The sequence below is a fragment of the Falco biarmicus genome, chromosome 11, assembly GCF_023638135.1.
Source record: "Falco biarmicus isolate bFalBia1 chromosome 11, bFalBia1.pri, whole genome shotgun sequence".
Taxonomy (NCBI): domain Eukaryota; kingdom Metazoa; phylum Chordata; class Aves; order Falconiformes; family Falconidae; genus Falco; species Falco biarmicus.
The window spans coordinates 34,270,903-34,288,518 of record NC_079298.1 but is presented as its reverse complement, the minus strand read 5'-3'; the positions used below and the strand labels follow the sequence as shown (position 1 = coordinate 34,288,518).

Sequence of the window (17,616 nt, the reverse complement as noted above, 5' to 3'; positions counted from 1 at the left end):
TTCAGTAACCTGTTAAAACAGCCAGGTATTCAGCATGCAGGAACTTGTTAGGCAGCTTTACAGTGGCAAAACTGAACTCTTTCCTACTCAATTAGGTACAAAAGAACAGCTAACAAAAGAAAATGAAGAGTGGAAGCAAAAGAGCAGTTCATTAGAAGAGCAGAAGACTGAACTGGAGGTGCGGATGAGTGCACTCAAATCACAGTATGAAGGTCGAATCTGCCGTCTGGAAAGAGAACTTAGAGAGCAGCAAGAGCGACACCATGAACAGCGAGATGAGCCACCAGAGTCTACAAACAAGGTACAAAATCCTTTTAGCTAGCTGTGTGAGAGGAAACAAGCAGCTCGCAACTCTTGTAACTGAATGAGGACAACCGCTGTCAGTACAAGCACCATTGGCTGGTTGGTTTGGTTTTGTGTATACAGTAGTTAATAGTCAGAACTACTTTACCTGAAGGTGTTATCTCTAAACATCCTATAGCATATTAATACGCTATAAGAAAATTCTTATCATAGGACTCCTACGCTTAAAAACAAACAAACCAAAATAATACTAGTGAGCCCAATAAACGGTGCACTATTCAAATTCCACTGTCCCCTCATTTTGGAAATACACAAGTTAGCTTTAGTAAGGATTCAGAACTTAATCTAAAAGTTACTTCCTGCCATAGTCAGAATTACTGGTGCTAAGAAGCATGCAGTTATATCATTCATTGCGAATCAGTCAATGAACAATTTGCACTCTATTGTCTTTTTATCTATGCATTCAGTATAATGGGTCCTAGCTGCTATTGTCTCAACAGCTTCAGAAAATACATGAGAAATTACTGAATTGCTTTACATAATTGGTATGACTGGTATGATTTGATTTGGAGAATTTGCAATAATCATGGAGTCTGACTAGGTACACTAACAGTCGTTTCCTAACAGACTTCTTTGCAAACATATCTGTCTGGCTTAAGTGTTTCATCAAACTGCTGGTTGTTTGGTATGTCCATGGCATGATGGTTCTGTTTCTTACTTAACAGGTCCCAGAACAGCAGAGGCAAATCTCACTCAAGTCTGCTCCAGCTTCAGGTGAAAGAGGAATGTGAGTTGAAGGGTTTGGGAGTTCTGCAGTTTCTGTGGTTGGTGTTTTTTTCTCCTGTCTTTATCTAGTTGCTGCTTTTTAGTAAGCCACTGACTTTTCTCAATTTTTCTTAAGCAACTTTAAAGATACTGATTGACATAATGTTCCTCCTGTTTTCCCAGCTACATTTAATCAATAAAGCTTTTAAGCTGTTAAATTGTCATATTAACCACCAGGAACATGGTATCTGGGAAACATAAAAGACATTTTAAAATCTTTCAAGATTCTTGAAGTTGTGCAGGTTTTTGTTACTTTTAACCTTTTTTGGATGGGGGGGCAAGAATCTCAAACATGAGAAACAGACTAAATAGGTGGTAACTAACATAATAATGATAAAATAGTCAAATGGCTAAGCTCTGAAATGGGAAATATTAAGATATTACTAAGTCCAGGTGAGAAATTCCCCTCAGTTTTTATGACAGCATCCTTTTGAAAGCAAGGCTTTCAGAAATGCCTCCTAAAATTTGGCTGATCTTTGTCTCAACCAGGAAATGGTGTTGCTTTCTCTGTATTGAGTGAATCAGTTAGCTTTAATGCAAGATGTATCACTGCAATAAAGACCCATCATGGCTAAGCACTGTGTCTGTTGATCTGCTTACAGATTTCTAGTTGATTACCTTTGAAGAAACCTGTCAAACCTGTAAGCTGGACAAAATGCTACTGATGGCATAGTGTGTCTGTCTGTTTTCTTTTTTAACTATAAACAAATTTTGGAAGACAATTCATTATGCCCTTGTCAAGCTTTTAAATTTTAAACCTTTAAAAATTAGTATTTCTGGCTATGATAATATTTACATTTGGTATTTTTAAAATCTGCTTTCTGCACTACCATCGTGAAACCAATACCCTGTTTTTCAGTGCTAGCACTTCAGATCCACCAACAGCAAATATTAAACCAACTCCTGTTGTGTCAACTCCAAGTAAAGTGACTGCTGCTGCAATAGCTGGGAATAAGTCTACCCCAAGAGCCAGTATCCGTCCAATGGTTACTCCTGCTACAGTCACTAATCCTACCACTACTCCAACAGCCACAGTTATGCCTACAACACAAGTGGAGACTCAGGAAGGTAAGCATTTTAGAATAGCGTGAGGATCTACAGTAATCATAAGTGCTACTTTTGTCTTGAAACCTTGGTGATCACTAGTTTGAAAGCATCTCAGATAGTTTTATTGTCCCTGCATCTCTTTCAATATGGCACTTTTACGACCACTTCTGTGGCAACAAAGTTCATCATTCCTCAACTGAAGATGGGTATAAGTGATGTTAACTCAATGTGCAAAACATTGAAGCTGTTTGTGTAGGGCACTCTGAAATGGAGTATGTGAACTGTGCTAGATAATACGAAGACAGTTGAATGTGCTACTGTTTGCCTTTCAGCTATGCAATCAGAAGGACCTGTGGAGCATGTTCCAGTCTTTGGAAGCACTAGTGGGTCTGTGCGTTCCACCAGTCCTAATGTTCAGACATCTCTCTCTCAGCCCATCTTGACTGTTCAGCAGCAGACGCAAGCGACTGCTTTTGTGCAGCCCACTCAGCAAAGTCATCCTCAGATTGAGCCTGCTAATCAGGAGCCATCCCCTACCATTGTAGAAGTTGTACAGAGCTCTCAAATAGAGAGGCCTTCCACTTCTACAGCAGTGTTTGGCACAGGTTGGTTTTATTTTATAGGCCTGCCTTTTTGAATAGTTCCTTTTAAGTAGCTCCATTTGGACCCTTGTCAAACCAGGCCTAACTTCAGTGAAAGAATTTGCTCTTCCCCCCTCCCTCCCTTAGTTTATTGCACGTTTTACAAACTTCTGAGGTTTGCCTCTTTTCTTGAACCTTCAGAAATGGTACCTCTGAAATGCTGTTCTCACTGCATTCCTTAAAGCAGAAAATAAATACGTGTTTGTTTATCTATTCAAAGTAGCATTGGGGTTTAACACATTAAACCTTGCTGCCTCTTTCCATGGTACTGTTGGAGTGAGGTTAGTTTTAGGAGTCATGAGTAAGCTCTTAAGCTGCAATATATAATGTAGAGAAGAACTCTAAAGCTACTCAGTGTGATACACTGTTCTACATCTGTTTTTCCCTACATAATGTAGATTTTGGTGTAGGGCATTTTTTCCCCAAATTATGCTTTTGTAAACTACTTTTTTGTTTGTTTGTTTCCCGGCTGATACTCTTAAACTTTTAGGTGTACTTATCAAAAGCAAAGATGTTGGAAAAAGTATTTTAGTTGCACCCTGAAGCTTACATTTGAAGTCAGTTAGGTTGTGAGTACAGGTTCAAGAGCATAAGGCTTGTAACAAAAGGGGCTAATATTTTCGTGTCCTAGGAAATGGCACAAGGTGATTCTATCCGATTCTGTTTGTTGTCATTCAATGCAGAAAAAGAGTCCATCTTCCAGAGAAAAGCACCAAACCTTTTGATTTTTCTGTTTTGTACATTGTTCTGAAAATAACTGAGAGGCTGTCTTTAAGTTTCAGCTACCCCAAGTTCTTCACTGTCTAAACGTCCACGAGAGGAAGAGGAGGATAACACTGTGGAAAACTCAGACCAAATTTCGGAGGAAACAGTGGATGTACCTCTTCCAAAGAAGATGAGAAGCATACAGAGAGTCGGACCCGAGGTTTGCAAGAACATAAAATGCTACCACTTAGTCTGTCCCTTTGGAAGATTTTAATGGGAAGAACAAGTATATTACTTCAAAAGCAAGTCACTTAATTTTTAATGTGACTTTATAATCTACTGGGGAGGAAGCAATTATGTTTGAGTATTGTAAAAGGTAGAGGTTCTACCAGTTGCAATGAATTATGCGAATCTCGGTGAACTAAGGTGGAAGAGAGAGGGCTATATCCTAGCACTGAGGAGGAGGAAGGTAAATAATTTTTCATGTGTGGCCTGGAAGGTCATTATCTACAGTTATTCTGTAATAAAATATAGTGTACTTGAGATGCCAGGGAAGCAAAGATGAGTTTGACGGAAAAGCTTGGAGGAGGTGGATGTGAAAAACTGGTGTGAGGGAATTGGGATGTCCTGCAAAAAATAAATCAACTTCACAGAACCTCACAGCAGGCAACTCATGAATAGTGTTAAGGAAGTCAAAGGCATTTTATTAATTCTGTATGAAAGGGATGTTGCATAACAGAAAGGAGCAAGATTGTGTGAGAACATTATCACTTAATTACCTGAGAAAATGGAGGTGGAATGGGAAACCTTGAGTGTTTGGTTTTGGTCCTGAAAAGATTTAAAGACACTAGGGTCCAGTGGACTGCACCAGGGAAATTTTATTTCTCTGGGGCAGAGAGGTGGGGTGCTAGATAAAAGCAGAGCTGAGGAATAATAGTAGAAGGGGAACAAAATGTTGCCCATAATCTTTGTGGAAAAGATATTAAAAAAAATAAATCTCAAACATATTAAAGAACCAAACTTCAGGGCTGATGATGTGTTTTAAACAAGAAAAATGTATATTCTTTCAGGAGGAAGTGACAGCAGAAGAGAGCACTGATGGTGAGGTAGAAGCTCAAACATACAATCAAGACTCACAAGACTCAATTGGAGAAGTAAGCATATTCAAAAAAAACCCCCACCTGCTATTTCAGCAGAAATAGCTATTTTTTTAGGTGTTTTTTTTTTCAAATTCTCAATATTTTTAGAAGTGAAATCTCAAATCGGTGGAAACTACTTATAACCTTTTAAAGTTTAGACTTCCAATGTTTAAGGATAAATACTCAATTTTTATTGCACTTCTTCATGTACCTATATAAGTAACGTTCAGAATGTTAATGAAGCTTTGCAGTTTTGAATTGTAGTTTGATACGTTGTTTTAGAAATCCTAGTATCTTTAAGCCCAGTTTTATGTGGTGAAACTGAGATACAGAGGTTAAAGGAGTCACAGTCTTAAAACGGAACTGGAGTTTTCAGTTCCTCGCTTATTCCTTTAGAATACTTCTCTTTGCTTTCTGGCTTTTCTTTTACAGAAAGATTTGACAAATCCTTGAGCAAGCTTGGTGTTAGATGAGACACAATGTGATTAAACAAAGGAAAAAAAAAGTTGATTTTGTTCTGTAAAATGCCCATTGTAGCTGTGTTATGAGAGTCAAATATAAGAGAAAACCATGAATGTAATCTCCTTTTACCTCAGAAATGAGCATAGGTGTTAGGTAATTCCCTAACTAGGCAAAACCTATGGAATCTATTTTCTTCAAGCAACGGTGGCTACTGAGTCTTTAGTCAGGCATTTTTTTCCTTTACATGTTGAAAAGGTATGGCAAACATTTATCTCCCCATCGAATCCCAGCTGCGTGCTTTCTTTTCCACAAGTATCTTTAAACATTCTTTAATTAACGCTTCTGGTACTCAATGTGATTATTTGAATTCTGCTACTACACAACCATTTCCAACATTAAAGTGACATGTACAGAAAATAACAACCTAGTTATGGTATGTAAACCAAAAGTCTTGAATGCTACAAAATGTCTACGGTAGAGTCCTGAATAATTTTTTTAAAAAGGTTGTTGGGGACTTTCCATGATGCATTTGTTTTTTGAGGGTTTTTTTAAACACTTCCAGTCATACTTGACAGGTTTGGTTCAAATATTTTGACTATACGTGTGTGCTGAATGGAAAGAGAACTGTTTGCTGTAGCTCTGTGTCTGGCTATTATGTGAATTGCATTACTGTTCCTCCAGACCAAAAGAACTCTTAAAACAGCAGTTCAGAGCTCATGCTTAGAAGAAATAGAGTTGTTCCTTGATCCTGGGGAGGCTTTTAGTTGTCTGTAGTGGCTTGGTGACAGTCATCTGTAGCATTCTCTTTTGTTCTCTCCTATCTTAGTTATTAAGAAACAGCAATAAGTAGTGTTTCTCTTGTAAGTATCACAGTCCGTTTCTCTTCTTCTAAGGGCAGAGTGCTTCCTTAGCCGTCAACAATATTCTGTGTATCTGTATTTGTTTATTGTGTGGGTGTTGCTGGGTAGCTCCTTGGTTATTTGAAATAGATGGGTAAACACTTAGACAGCAGCATTTTATGGATATGCATGCAAATGTATCATATGTGATACAGCATCCCGCATGATGGCACCCATCGCAAATTGGATTTGGAAAGTGAAAGACAAAATACTTGTTGTAAAGACCTCCATTTGAGGTCTCAAAGTTGAGAGCTAGGAGCGGAAACAGGAAACTTAGAAATACAATGAACACTTTTCTGAAGAACATTTTAAGGATTGTATGTGCTGCATTTCATTTTTTTTTTTTCTTCTGGTAATTTGTCTTTTACAGGGTGTTACACAAGGGGAATACACTCCTATGGAGGATAGTGAAGAAACTTCCCAGTCTATCCCCATAGATCTTGGACCTCTTCAGTCAGATCAACAAAACACTTCTTCATCTCAAGATGGTCAGTCCAAGAGAGATGATGTCATTGTAATTGATAGTGATGATGAAGATGATGATGATGAAGAAAATGAAGGCGAGCAGGAAGTATGTATATCATGGAGTTAGTTTCTTTATGAACTACTTTATTTATGATTTTGTCTTTGGTCAGACATAAAGCTTACCTGGAAGGACTAATTTAATGAAAAAATACTTTTTTGACTGTATAAACAGTCTGTATTTATGTAGCCTGAACTTCTAGCATTCTAAAGATACTTACTAATTCAGCTTGATGTTAAATTTTTTTTAAAGTCATAAAATTCCCCAGTGCCTCTAGATTATCAATGACTATTTAACGTAGAAGGGTGTCTTCTGTGAGGAGGGGTGGGGGCTGCCCCGTGCTGGACACAGGCAGTTCCAGCTGGCTTTGCAGTGACTCCACTTCAGGACACAGCTGAGCCCATCAGCTGGTGAAAACATGTATAAGAAAAGACAAAACACTGCATGGCAGAGTGAGTGTGTGGAGTGGGGGAGAAATAAGTGAGAAACAATCCTGCAAACACCAAGCTTAAAAAAGAATGAGGGGAAGGAGGTGCTTCAGGTATCGGAGCAGATATTCCTCATAGTCCATGGAGGAGACCATGACGGAGCAGGTATTTTCTTGCAGACTGTTGAGAGGAGGATTCCCTGAGGGAAACTGCAGCCCATGGAGGAATAGGCTGTGCTCCCAGGAACCATGGCCCATGGAGAGGAGCCAGTGCAGGAGCAGGTTTATCCTGATGGACGGTAGCCCTTCAGTGGGAAGGATTTACTGCTGGGAATAGTTCTTGAAGGACTGCAGTCTGTGGAGAGGACCCATGGTGGAGCAGGGGAAAAAGTGTGAGGAGGAAGGATTATAGCTGAGAGGAACTGTTACGGATTGACCACAACCCCCTGTTCTTTGTCCCCCCTGCCCTGCTTGGAGTGGGATGGGGGAAGAAGTGGAGTTGCGAATGAGGCAGTGAAGTTGACCCTGGGAAGAAGTTGTTGGCGGGGGGAAGGTCTTCCAGTTTTTGTCTTTGTTGCTCACCATCCAATTCAATTTAAAATAGACAACAAACTAAATTAATTTTCCCCAGGTTGAGTCTGTTTTGCCTGTAATGGTAATTAGTAAATGATCTACCTGCCTTTATCTTGACCCTCAAGCTTTTCCATCTTAGTTTCTACCTTTGTTCTGTTGAAGAGGGAGTTGGGGAGTGGCTGGGTGGGTGTCTGGCAGCCAGCCAAGGTCAACCTACCACAGCAATTGAAAAATACATACCTGTACTCTGTAGATAATAAATGGTGTACACCTTCAGAAAGAGATCCACAGACAGAGGTGGTCTGTGTACCACAAAGTGTACCACTGCAAGAATTGAAATTGTTCCACTACCCTTTCCACACTTCCTTAAGGCTTTTTTATGGTCTTTTCATAGGACTATGAGGATGAAGAAGAGGAAGACGAGGATGATGATGAAGACACAGGTATGGGAGATGAAGGTGATGACAGTAATGAAGGAACTGGTAGTGCTGATGGTAACGATGGATATGAAGCAGATGATGCTGAGGTGAGATTTGTACATTTTATTTATAGCCTGTTAGTTTTCCTGGAATAAATTGGTGGTGTAATGCATCTGCACAGATGTGAATGCTTGAAAGAGAAGATCTTAGTGTGAATTCATCCCAGAAAATTGAGGCTGCCAGTAGGTAATAGTAATTTCTGTTATAACTAGTGTTTTCACAAGAAAAATCAACTTTGAATGTTTTAAGAGGACTGAATGAAAATGCAAAGTACAGGAGCCAGCAAATACTGTAGTTGCAAAGCTAGTAAAGCAGTTTCTGCAAAAGCTGGATATCGCGTTGTCTATTATTATTAAGTGGTGATGGCTAAGTTGTTCATGTTTTTGTATGTACAGATACGCAAAACTTCTGAAATTTCATGAAGTTGCATACATTTACCTGATTTTGTAGATATTAACAGGAATATTTTAAGATTTTCATATATTTCACTTTTTTTACTTTCTGAATACCTTTTTACTGCTTTTATATTCTCTTTACAACCTGTAAGTTGTTTCATGCTAAGTCATATTATGGTTTTGTGCTTTTTTGAGGGTGCTGATGGTACAGATCCAGGAACAGAAACAGAGGAAAGCATGGGAGGAGGTGAAAGCAACCAGAGGGCAGCAGATTCTCAAAACAGTGGTATGGTTATTCCATGGTTTTTCAAAGCCTGTGTCTGTAAGAGGGGAAAATGTAAAAGCTGTTTTGCATGTGTTAAAATATGCACTTAAGAATATAAGGTGGAATACTAAAGACTGTTTTAACCGGAGTTGTAGATTCTTTTGAAATGTTCTTTTCTGGATTTATTCTACGTACCTTTGAAAACCTGCAAGCTCTGGTTGCTGTTGAAATTGCTTTTGATCGCTCACTAAATTAATCTCTCTCTAAATCAGTACTTGAATAGTCAATAGTCTGTTCTGGTGCTCGTGTTGATGTAGCTGGCACCAGTCCTTTTTTAAGTGACTTTTGAATAACAGTACTGACCTGTCCCCCCTTTTGCAAGGGTAAAAAACTTCTGTGTTAATGTGGTAGCAGAATTTGAAGATTTGCCTTCATCTTTTCAGCTCAGTTTGGAGGTCATGGGTTTACCCCTCTATACTTCTTTACGTTTTAGGAGAAGGGAGTACAAGTGCTGCAGAGTCCACTTTTCCTCATGAAAGTTCAAGAGAACAGCAGCCATCGTCTGCCTCAGAGAGACAGGCCCCTCGGCCCCCACAGTCGCCACGCAGACCGCCACATCCACTGCCCCCACGACTAACTATTCATGCTCCTCCTCAGGAACTGGGTCCCCCAGTACAGGTATAAACTCTCTCCAGCAGTTCAGAACACTTTAAAAAAAAAATCACTGTATGATTTCTTTTAAATAAAACCTGAGTATTCTGTCTATTGTAAAAATAGATTACATCATTTAGCATCCTAAAAATGGTACTTGAGCACACTGACTTAACATGTCTCATCCTGCAGATATGGCTGAGCAGGGAACATTAAAAGCAGTATGGCATTTATGATGGATTTGTATCTTGAAATTACTATACCAGTGCCATTTCAGTCAGTGATTGTTGATATTTCCACTACAAAAGCTGTTCTTGAACAGGGTGTAACTGAGACGGATTGGTTTCTGTTGGTCTCTGCCCCAACGCAGATTGCGCAAAAGAATGTTGCCATTCACTTTCTAAGTTAAACCCTTCACAGTCAATGCCTGACCCATGATTATGCTTTGATGTAGACCTATAGCTTTTGTAAATGAAAATGTCACAACATGAATTTTGCAAAAATACACTGAAATTATCCTTTACCATTAATTGTGTTCTGGGATCAAGTTTTCTGTCCTCAATAGAAAGTTAAGTAAAATAGTGATGTCGCTTACCCAGAATTTAAACCTACATGATTCTCTTTCATTGTTAGACCAGGCAGCAGACATGAGATGTGGAGTAGCTGCTGCCATGGTCTGTTCTTTAGGAAGGTGTGATTCTGTACTGAGCAGTGTTGTACACTAATGGGTAATTGTTACAGTTACTCATTTAGCCGTTATCCATGGCTCTGATTGAACACTAGTATGTTGCTAGAATTCCAGGAAAGCATTCACACTACTTCTTTTTTCTTTATTATAAAGAGAATCCAGATGACTCGAAGACAGTCGGTGGGGCGTGGACTTCAGCTAACTCCTGGTATAGGTGGGATGGTAAGTATATGAATCATAAAATCATAGAATGGTTTGGGTTGGAAGGGACCTTTAAAGGTCATCTAGTTCCAGCCTCTGCATTGAGGAACCATTCGTAACTCTTGGGGTTTAGTTTGTTTTTTTAAAGAAGCCTAGCTACTGACTTCAGAGGTGGGATAATTTTTGTAGTCTTGCAGTAAATAAATTCCTCTCTTTAAATTTTTTATTAATGGAAGGCAAATACTAGAAAGCTGCCAGGAAGCCAAAGGTCTTCCAAAGAGGTTGAATTGTTTTTTTCTAAGGTGGTTGTAATTACTTGTTTTTAGAATCAGTCTTTTAAAGAGGATATGTTACTGGGGGAAAAAAAATGTTTCCAGCCTCATCCTGAAGGAATAAGGCTAATTTATGCTTTCTGTCTGTCTCCTTCCTCTAATTTTGAACACTTTATTCAACTTCAACTGTATTTAACAGAACACATGCAAATTAGTGAGGTAGGAGAGAGAGAGACTGACTGACTAAAACAGTATCTTTTCTGAGATCAAAGGCATCAGCTCAGATTTTTTGATTCTGCTTGGCTTACATGTACCTGTCATTCAGTTTTTGCTTGGAATTGGCCTCAGTACCTACTGCTTTTGCCTGGACAGTGACAGCACATGGGAAGGTCCTTATGGGTACTTTGGAGTGAAGGGTTTGAAAGATACGGGAGGAAGCCAGGGAGGTGAAGAGAATGTCTTACAGAAGGTGAGGGAAGAGGGGGCTGAGGTTTCTGGGTTTTAGTCAATGCAAGAACAAAGGACACAGGTCTATAGGGAATACATGACTTGATTCACATTGTGAAAAATCCTGTTATATGGGTACCTTACAGCAGTCCGTATTAAGACAGATGATTCCTGTCTATTTATGAGTGACTCACGCGAAGATTCCCTTGTAGTTAACGGGGAGATATAGCACTTTGACGGTAGGATGATCTCGTGGAATGGATGTCTAAAAACTCTTTGAAAGATGGGTGTCCTGCAAGTGTATGAGGTTTATTTTGGTTTGCATTGTTTTGTTTTTTTAATCTGTATAACTAGCTCAGATTTAGATGTCTGAAATTAGAGAAGAATTTTGTTAGAGTTAAATCTGTGTTTGTTTTGCTGAACTGTGTGGAAAAAGCAAACCAGCCTTTAACTTGATTTGGTAGCAACTGGAAATACATTGTAGGCTCTCATATCAGTCTCTCTTTTTCCAGCAGCAACACTTCTTTGATGATGAGGACCGAACAGTTCCAAGCACACCGACCCTTGTAGTTCCGCATCGTACAGATGGGTTTGCAGAAGCCATTCAGTAAGTAGATGTAAAGAAGAAAAAAGGCTTCTGTTTCTATTTTTCAGTGGAATAAAAATAAGTTTAAGTGAAATGAACTTGTGATTGGAGTAATGTGCTAAAACATGCTAAGTAGTACAGTAGATGACTGCATCTACAAATAAGTAATATTTTTTTTAATTGTGTATCATAAAACTTAGCAAATTAGGAGAGAGATAATCTCCAATGTATTATAACTTATTGACTTAAGAAGACATTAAACAAAAATATAGGTTGTTCTTCTCTGTTCCACCTCACCCCCACCCTCCCCGCTAATATTACCAATAAAAGTAGGAAAAGTTACCTCTGGTTTTGGATTTTGGGTGGTTCTGAACACGTTCAACAATCCACTTAAAATTCTCAGAACTCATAGGATGAATGAGTGAAGAATATTCTATTCAGAACTGTTTTACTGATTTTTGGATGCATTCCAAATAAGTTTGAGGAGTAATTGCTATTGAATTAGCAGTAGTGTAGCTGTTTTTTCTGGTCAATATTAATTCATTTTGTCTCATGCATAATTTGTTCTCTTGTTTTGGTCAGAAGGTAGTCTCCCCTTGCCCCACTCATTGGAAGAATCACAGGATTCCTTAAATCTTTATTTTGATAGTTCCCCCCAGGTAGCTGGAGTTCCTAGATTCAGATTTGGACCCCCTGAAGATATGCCACAAACTAGCTCAAGTCACTCTGATCTTGGTCAGCTTGCATCACAAGGAGGTAAACCATTTCTTTACTTTTTTTTTCCATGGTTATTAGAGTGAAAAACAAATAATGCAGTCAATAAAATGGCAATTCTACTTCAGGTACTCGTTCGTGTGTGGAAACCTGCAACTCTTAAATAATTGTCAGCAGAGAGAGACTAACAGAAAGTGAAAAGGTGTCTCCTTCTGTCGTGGTTTAACCCGGGCAGGTAATTAAGTGCCCCGAAGCCACTCGCTCGCTCCCCCCTCACCCAGAGGAGTGGGGAGGAGGATTGGAAAGGAATGTGTAAAACTCAAGCATTGAGATAGGAGCAATTTAATAGTTGAAATAAAATAAAAATGAAAGAACAATAATAGTAATAACAGTTATAATGAAAAGGAGGGAGAGGAATGAAATCCAAAGGGAAGAGGGGAAAGAAAACAAGTGATGCACCATACAGTTACTCACCACCTGCTGACTGATGCCCAGCCAGACCCAGAGCAACGATCAGCAGTCCCTGGCCAGTCCCCCCACTTTGTATGCCAAGCATGACGTCCCATGGTATGGAATACCTCTTTGTCCAGTTCAGGTCACTGACCTGGCTGTGTCCCCTCCCAGTTTTCTTGTGCTCCTCCAGCCTTCTTGATGACAGGGCCTGAAAAACTGAAGTCCTTGACTTAATATAAACGTTACCTAGAAGCAACTAAAAGCATCAGTGTGTTATCAACATTTTTCTCACACCAAAGCCAAAACACAGCACTGCACTAGCTACTAGGAAGAAAATTAACTTTATCGCAGCCAAAACCAGGACACCTTTAAGCTGCTACTTTTCTACTTGTCATAATGGTTTAAAAAGTAGAAAACTGCTGTGGGTAGGAGCAGCAGGCTTGTGAACAAGAGAAGCTGAAATTTTATGTAGGATGAGTTGCCTGCTGCACACCAGAAACTATATAAGGAGAGATGAAGTACTGAAGGAATGTTTTTTTTAACTTGAGTTTTCCTGTTTGTAGCTTTCCTGTAGTAGAACAGTAGGGGAACACAGCAAATGCAAAGAAATCTTTGGGATATATCCTTACCTGCAAAGAGATGGCCAGTCAATTCATATTGTTTTTGTCGTCCTGAATCAGTCCCTTTCCCCTGCATCCCTGTCAGCATGGAATGGTATGCTGTTCTAGGAAGAAACTCGCTGCAAAATAATGGCATAAGAAAAGGGTGAAAGTGAAACAAGTAGTAATGTTTTCATCAAGGTTTTTTGCATGTCAATAAATCATAATTAGCCCTGACAGTAAGTCAAAATGACTTCAAGTAACAGATCTGCATATTTCAGCACAAATTGATGGATTTCATCAAGTGTGCAGAGGGAATATGGCAGTTAATCTGTTTTTTAGCTGGCTATATTAATTGTCACTAAAACTTTCTGTGTCGCAGGTTTAGGAATGTATGAAACCCCACTGTTCCTCGCTCATGAGGAAGAATCAGGTGGTCGTAGTGTTCCCACAACACCATTACAAGTAGCAGCACCAGGTAAGTGGCAGGAAATTCTTAGGCTGCAAACCCTGACTATCAAGAAAAGAATTGGATTACTGTTATTGTAGTGCTTATTACTATGTCAGGAGCGTTCCAGTAGCCCTTTCCCCCACCTGCCTAAGATTTCCATAGATTTTTCTGTAGGAAATAAAAACGAACTTGATATTTATTAAACTACCTTTCCTGTACAGTGACAGTTTTTACTGAAAGTGCCTCAGCAGATGCTTCAGAGCATGCTTCTCAGTCCGTTCCAATGGTTACGACATCTACTGGCAGTCTGTCCACCACTACAGAGGCTGGAGCGGGTGATGATGGAGATGAAGTTTTTGCAGAGGCAGAATCTGAAGGGTAAACTATGACTTGTTTGGTTCACTAAGACTTGATGTCATGTTAGTTTTAATGATTTGTTTTCATCCAAGTGTGTCTGTGATTCATTTTCAATTTAACCTGTTCTGGTAGGAAGGACAGCTCAAACAGGATGTAATAATTTTGTGAAGTAGTACATTCTGACCTTCTCGTCTAAAACCGAAGGTTTTCTTCCTGATTTTCTCCTTCTGATTTAACATAGCTAATACAAAAGTCACAGGAAAAAAAAAATTCCTTATTTTTTTAAGAATGCAGAGGGCTGTGCAGTAGTCAAATACTGATAGTAGACGCCCCAGTTTGAAGGACTGGGGTTTGTAGAATAAAGGCTAAAGTATTCCTGTTTGCTAATAGAGAAAATCACTCCTTGTTACAAAGCAAGCATGTATCACGAAGTGATTCAGTTAAGGCAGTGGAGTACAAAAGATGTAGCATGAGGGAGGGGAGGAGTAAGTAGTTTTTAAGAATCTGATAGAAAAATGATGTTGTCTTACACTTTGCAAGTGCAGTTTTTACAATAATTGCTGCATTTTGTATTATAATCAAATACATTACAAATCTAAAAGGGTATGAGTTATAATTTTATGTTACATTTTATTTTTGTTGGTTGCATAATAATAAAAGATGTGTCATTCAAAATTTACCGAAACTTTTATCTACTGACTGCAGGAGGTAGGAGGTTTGGTCATAAGAAAATGTTACTGCTGCAAGTTAAATGTGCCACACAGTTTTCTTGATGCAGCACCAGCTTGGACTGCAATAATCTGTCTCCAAGTAGATGGAGCATAGAATGGGTATTCTAATGTTAAGGTCTCAAATTTGTTTCTTACAAAACCATCTAATCTTTGGAGAATTGGAAGTATGTCCACAGAGGAACTAAATGGTTCACAGAGCTATCCATAGTTTGGAATGGGCCTTGAGCTTGCCAGGAGAGCATGTCAGTCTGTTGCTAGTGTAGACAACAGATAGTTCCCACAATTTATGAGTTTTACCGTATTCTAATAGCTTTTATTTACTAATCAAGGTAAATAAAATATATACCAAAAAGTGAGCTGCATTTAAACTAAATTGAATATTTACATTTTTTCCAGCTCTATAATGCTGTTTCATTATGTCTTTTGAAGACAGAGTCCGAAATACTTAGTTACTGTACCAATGAGTGATCTTTAGGGTTAACCAGTCAGTGGCGGTCCCTTGACTTCATTCTTCCCCTGCCTAAACATCCACAGTGCCATCACATAAGGTTTTTTAGTTACTGCCATTAAATAGCTTCTGTGTCTTTCTCTGATATGTTGGATATGCCTCTGGAGTTGGGCGGAATGTCAAGGAAATTACTTGTGTCGTTTTTCTAAAAGCCAGATAAATCTCTCATGACTGGGGCTGCAGGGACAGGACAAAACAGGATAAAACCTGTAAAAATTTCTGGGGTAAGACACTTGCATAGGAATCTTTGTGCTCCAAGATAATGCTTTTTTTTTTTCTTGAGCTTTTTGAAACGGAGAATACACTTAAATGTTTTTCCTCCCACTCCTCCTCTTCCAGAATTACTTCAGAGGCAGGCCTAGAGATTGATAGCCAGCAAGAAGAAGAATCTGTTCAAGCATCTGATGAGTCAGATCTTCCTTCAACTAGTCAAGATCCTCCTTCTAGTTCATCTGCAGGTACAGGTTGATTGCTGGAAACAGTTGTTTCGTACCATTTCGTTAAGTGTGGGAACTTTTTAGACCAGTATCATGCACTGCTGCTAGCCAGGGTACGCAAAACGAGATAGAATTCTTAGAGCAAGAACGTGTTTTGATGTGTATGATCTTAATGGCAAGCAATTTTTACTTGGACTGCAGTAGCTAGAGTAGGCCATAGTAAGAATAATGCTTCAGGGAGCAAAAGTTACTGATACTTTGGTGATTCTATCCACTGGGGGTTTTGATGTCAGATTTAAATTTTTTTCATTCAGTTAAATTGCCAAAGAACAGTAAGTAAATCACTGTTGCTACCAATTTACCACCTAGCGTAGGTAATGAAAGAAGTCCCAAATGTACTACTTTTGAGGCTTTTATTCATATCAGAGATGTCAATGCAATAAGGATGCACTTTCATAATTTTGAAGTAAATTTGAGAGCATAATGCGTATCAAATCATGTAAACATTAGTAGTGAGAAACTGTACTAAACACAGACGTTCTTTTCCTCCATTTCTATTTCTTTACAGACACAAGCAGTAATCAGCCTAAGCCATTTCGACGTGTCAGACTTCAGCCACCAACATTAAGAACTGGTGTTCGTGGTCGTCAGTTCAACAGACAGAGAGGTAGGTGTTTGTGGTTGCTCAAATTCAGGCTTTTTCAAACAAGTTTTTAGTACTTTCTTACTGTGGAGACCATCTATGAAACACTACTACATGCCTGTGTTTGCTCTAAGTCCTTGACTAACACAGCATCCCGGCCCTAGCTTTCAGTGTTGCCCTAAGAGCTCTGTAGTTTCATTTCAGTGTGTTAGTCTGAGTATTTTTTAAGATAGGCAAACTTCTTATGTGTGGCACTTGGTTCTGAGCAGTGGAGAGAAAGTAAATGGCAGTAGATCTTAAACTCGCAAAGTTTTAAAAGATTTTTAAAAATAATGTTAGGAGATAAGTTTAGAAGTCTTTTAAAAGTACATATCAGTTTCCCATTTGGTACATTTAAGGTTTCTAGTTATTATTACACTGATTAAAAAAAAAATAAATGAACAAAGTTGTTTATGGAAGTATTACAGATTTTTGTAATGCAATATGGAGTTAAACCATGACAACAAATTGTTTGCAACTTCTCTATTAAGAAAAATCCTTAGATGCATTTGTGTTCAGTTTGGCATCATTTCAGCACTGTAGAAGACTTGACACTAGCACTGAAATACAGGTATCTGGTATTTTAAAGGAAAAAAAAGGTGAGGAGGTGGACCTAGGATAGGATAGTTTTTTTCTTTCTAGTCTCTCACCATTTCTTTAGTAACAGAAGTGAGGGACTGAGTTCAAATATGGGAAGAAGGCTATACCTGTTCTTTGGCCCAGAGCCCGAGATAGGATCACAAGTAAACACCACCTATTTGAATGACACATCTATATCACCAGGCTCCAGGGGAGGCAGGGGGAGCTGGAATTTTCAGAAAGGAAGTGTTCCCCTGCGGTAGCAATTCCTTACAGGACGATGATGAATCACATGTACAAATGGTTGATTAAAAGGGAGAAAAGGATTTCTGTTAATGCATTTGTTTTCTTTCCCAACACAGGTGTAACTCATGCAATGGGAGGCAGAGGCGGCCTGAACAGAGGAAATATTAGTTAAATGATCTGTAAAGTAATTACAGCTGTGTATACAAAAGTGCCAGTTTGCCTGTGCTTGCTTTAGTGTAATGAAGCCAGAGCTTAAAGCAGCATTTTATACTTAGACTTGTGTGCACACATTTCAATGTCTTTATTAATAAAATTAGAAAAAATGTCAACA

The 17,616-nt window shown here is 38.8% G+C and overlaps 1 protein-coding gene across 3 annotated transcripts in view; it reads left to right on the top strand.

The window, feature by feature from the left end:
* The window catches only part of TPR (translocated promoter region, nuclear basket protein), a 42,546-nt gene extending 24,932 nt beyond the window's left edge, over positions 1-17,614 (top strand). The window contains exons 34-51 of one of the 3 annotated variants that reach the window (XM_056356630.1): positions 96-301; positions 1,029-1,090; positions 1,988-2,196; positions 2,508-2,780; positions 3,593-3,741; positions 4,592-4,675; positions 6,392-6,592; positions 7,939-8,070; positions 8,614-8,704; positions 9,177-9,361; positions 10,176-10,244; positions 11,458-11,549; positions 12,178-12,284; positions 13,677-13,772; positions 13,967-14,123; positions 15,681-15,799; positions 16,347-16,445; positions 17,402-17,614. In XM_056356630.1, coding sequence (XP_056212605.1) covers positions 96-301; positions 1,029-1,090; positions 1,988-2,196; positions 2,508-2,780; positions 3,593-3,741; positions 4,592-4,675; positions 6,392-6,592; positions 7,939-8,070; positions 8,614-8,704; positions 9,177-9,361; positions 10,176-10,244; positions 11,458-11,549; positions 12,178-12,284; positions 13,677-13,772; positions 13,967-14,123; positions 15,681-15,799; positions 16,347-16,445; positions 17,402-17,457 — 2,387 coding nt within the window. In that variant the 3' untranslated portion in view covers positions 17,458-17,614. Of the gene's footprint in view, positions 1-95; positions 302-1,028; positions 1,091-1,987; positions 2,197-2,507; positions 2,781-3,592; positions 3,742-4,591; positions 4,676-6,391; positions 6,593-7,938; positions 8,071-8,613; positions 8,705-9,176; positions 9,362-10,175; positions 10,245-11,439; positions 11,550-12,177; positions 12,285-13,676; positions 13,773-13,966; positions 14,124-15,680; positions 15,800-16,346; positions 16,446-17,401 lie in introns of all 3 variants that reach the window. The other 2 variants (XM_056356629.1, XM_056356628.1) reach the window with 2 other exon arrangements.
* The last annotated feature ends 2 nt before the right edge of the window (positions 17,615-17,616 follow it).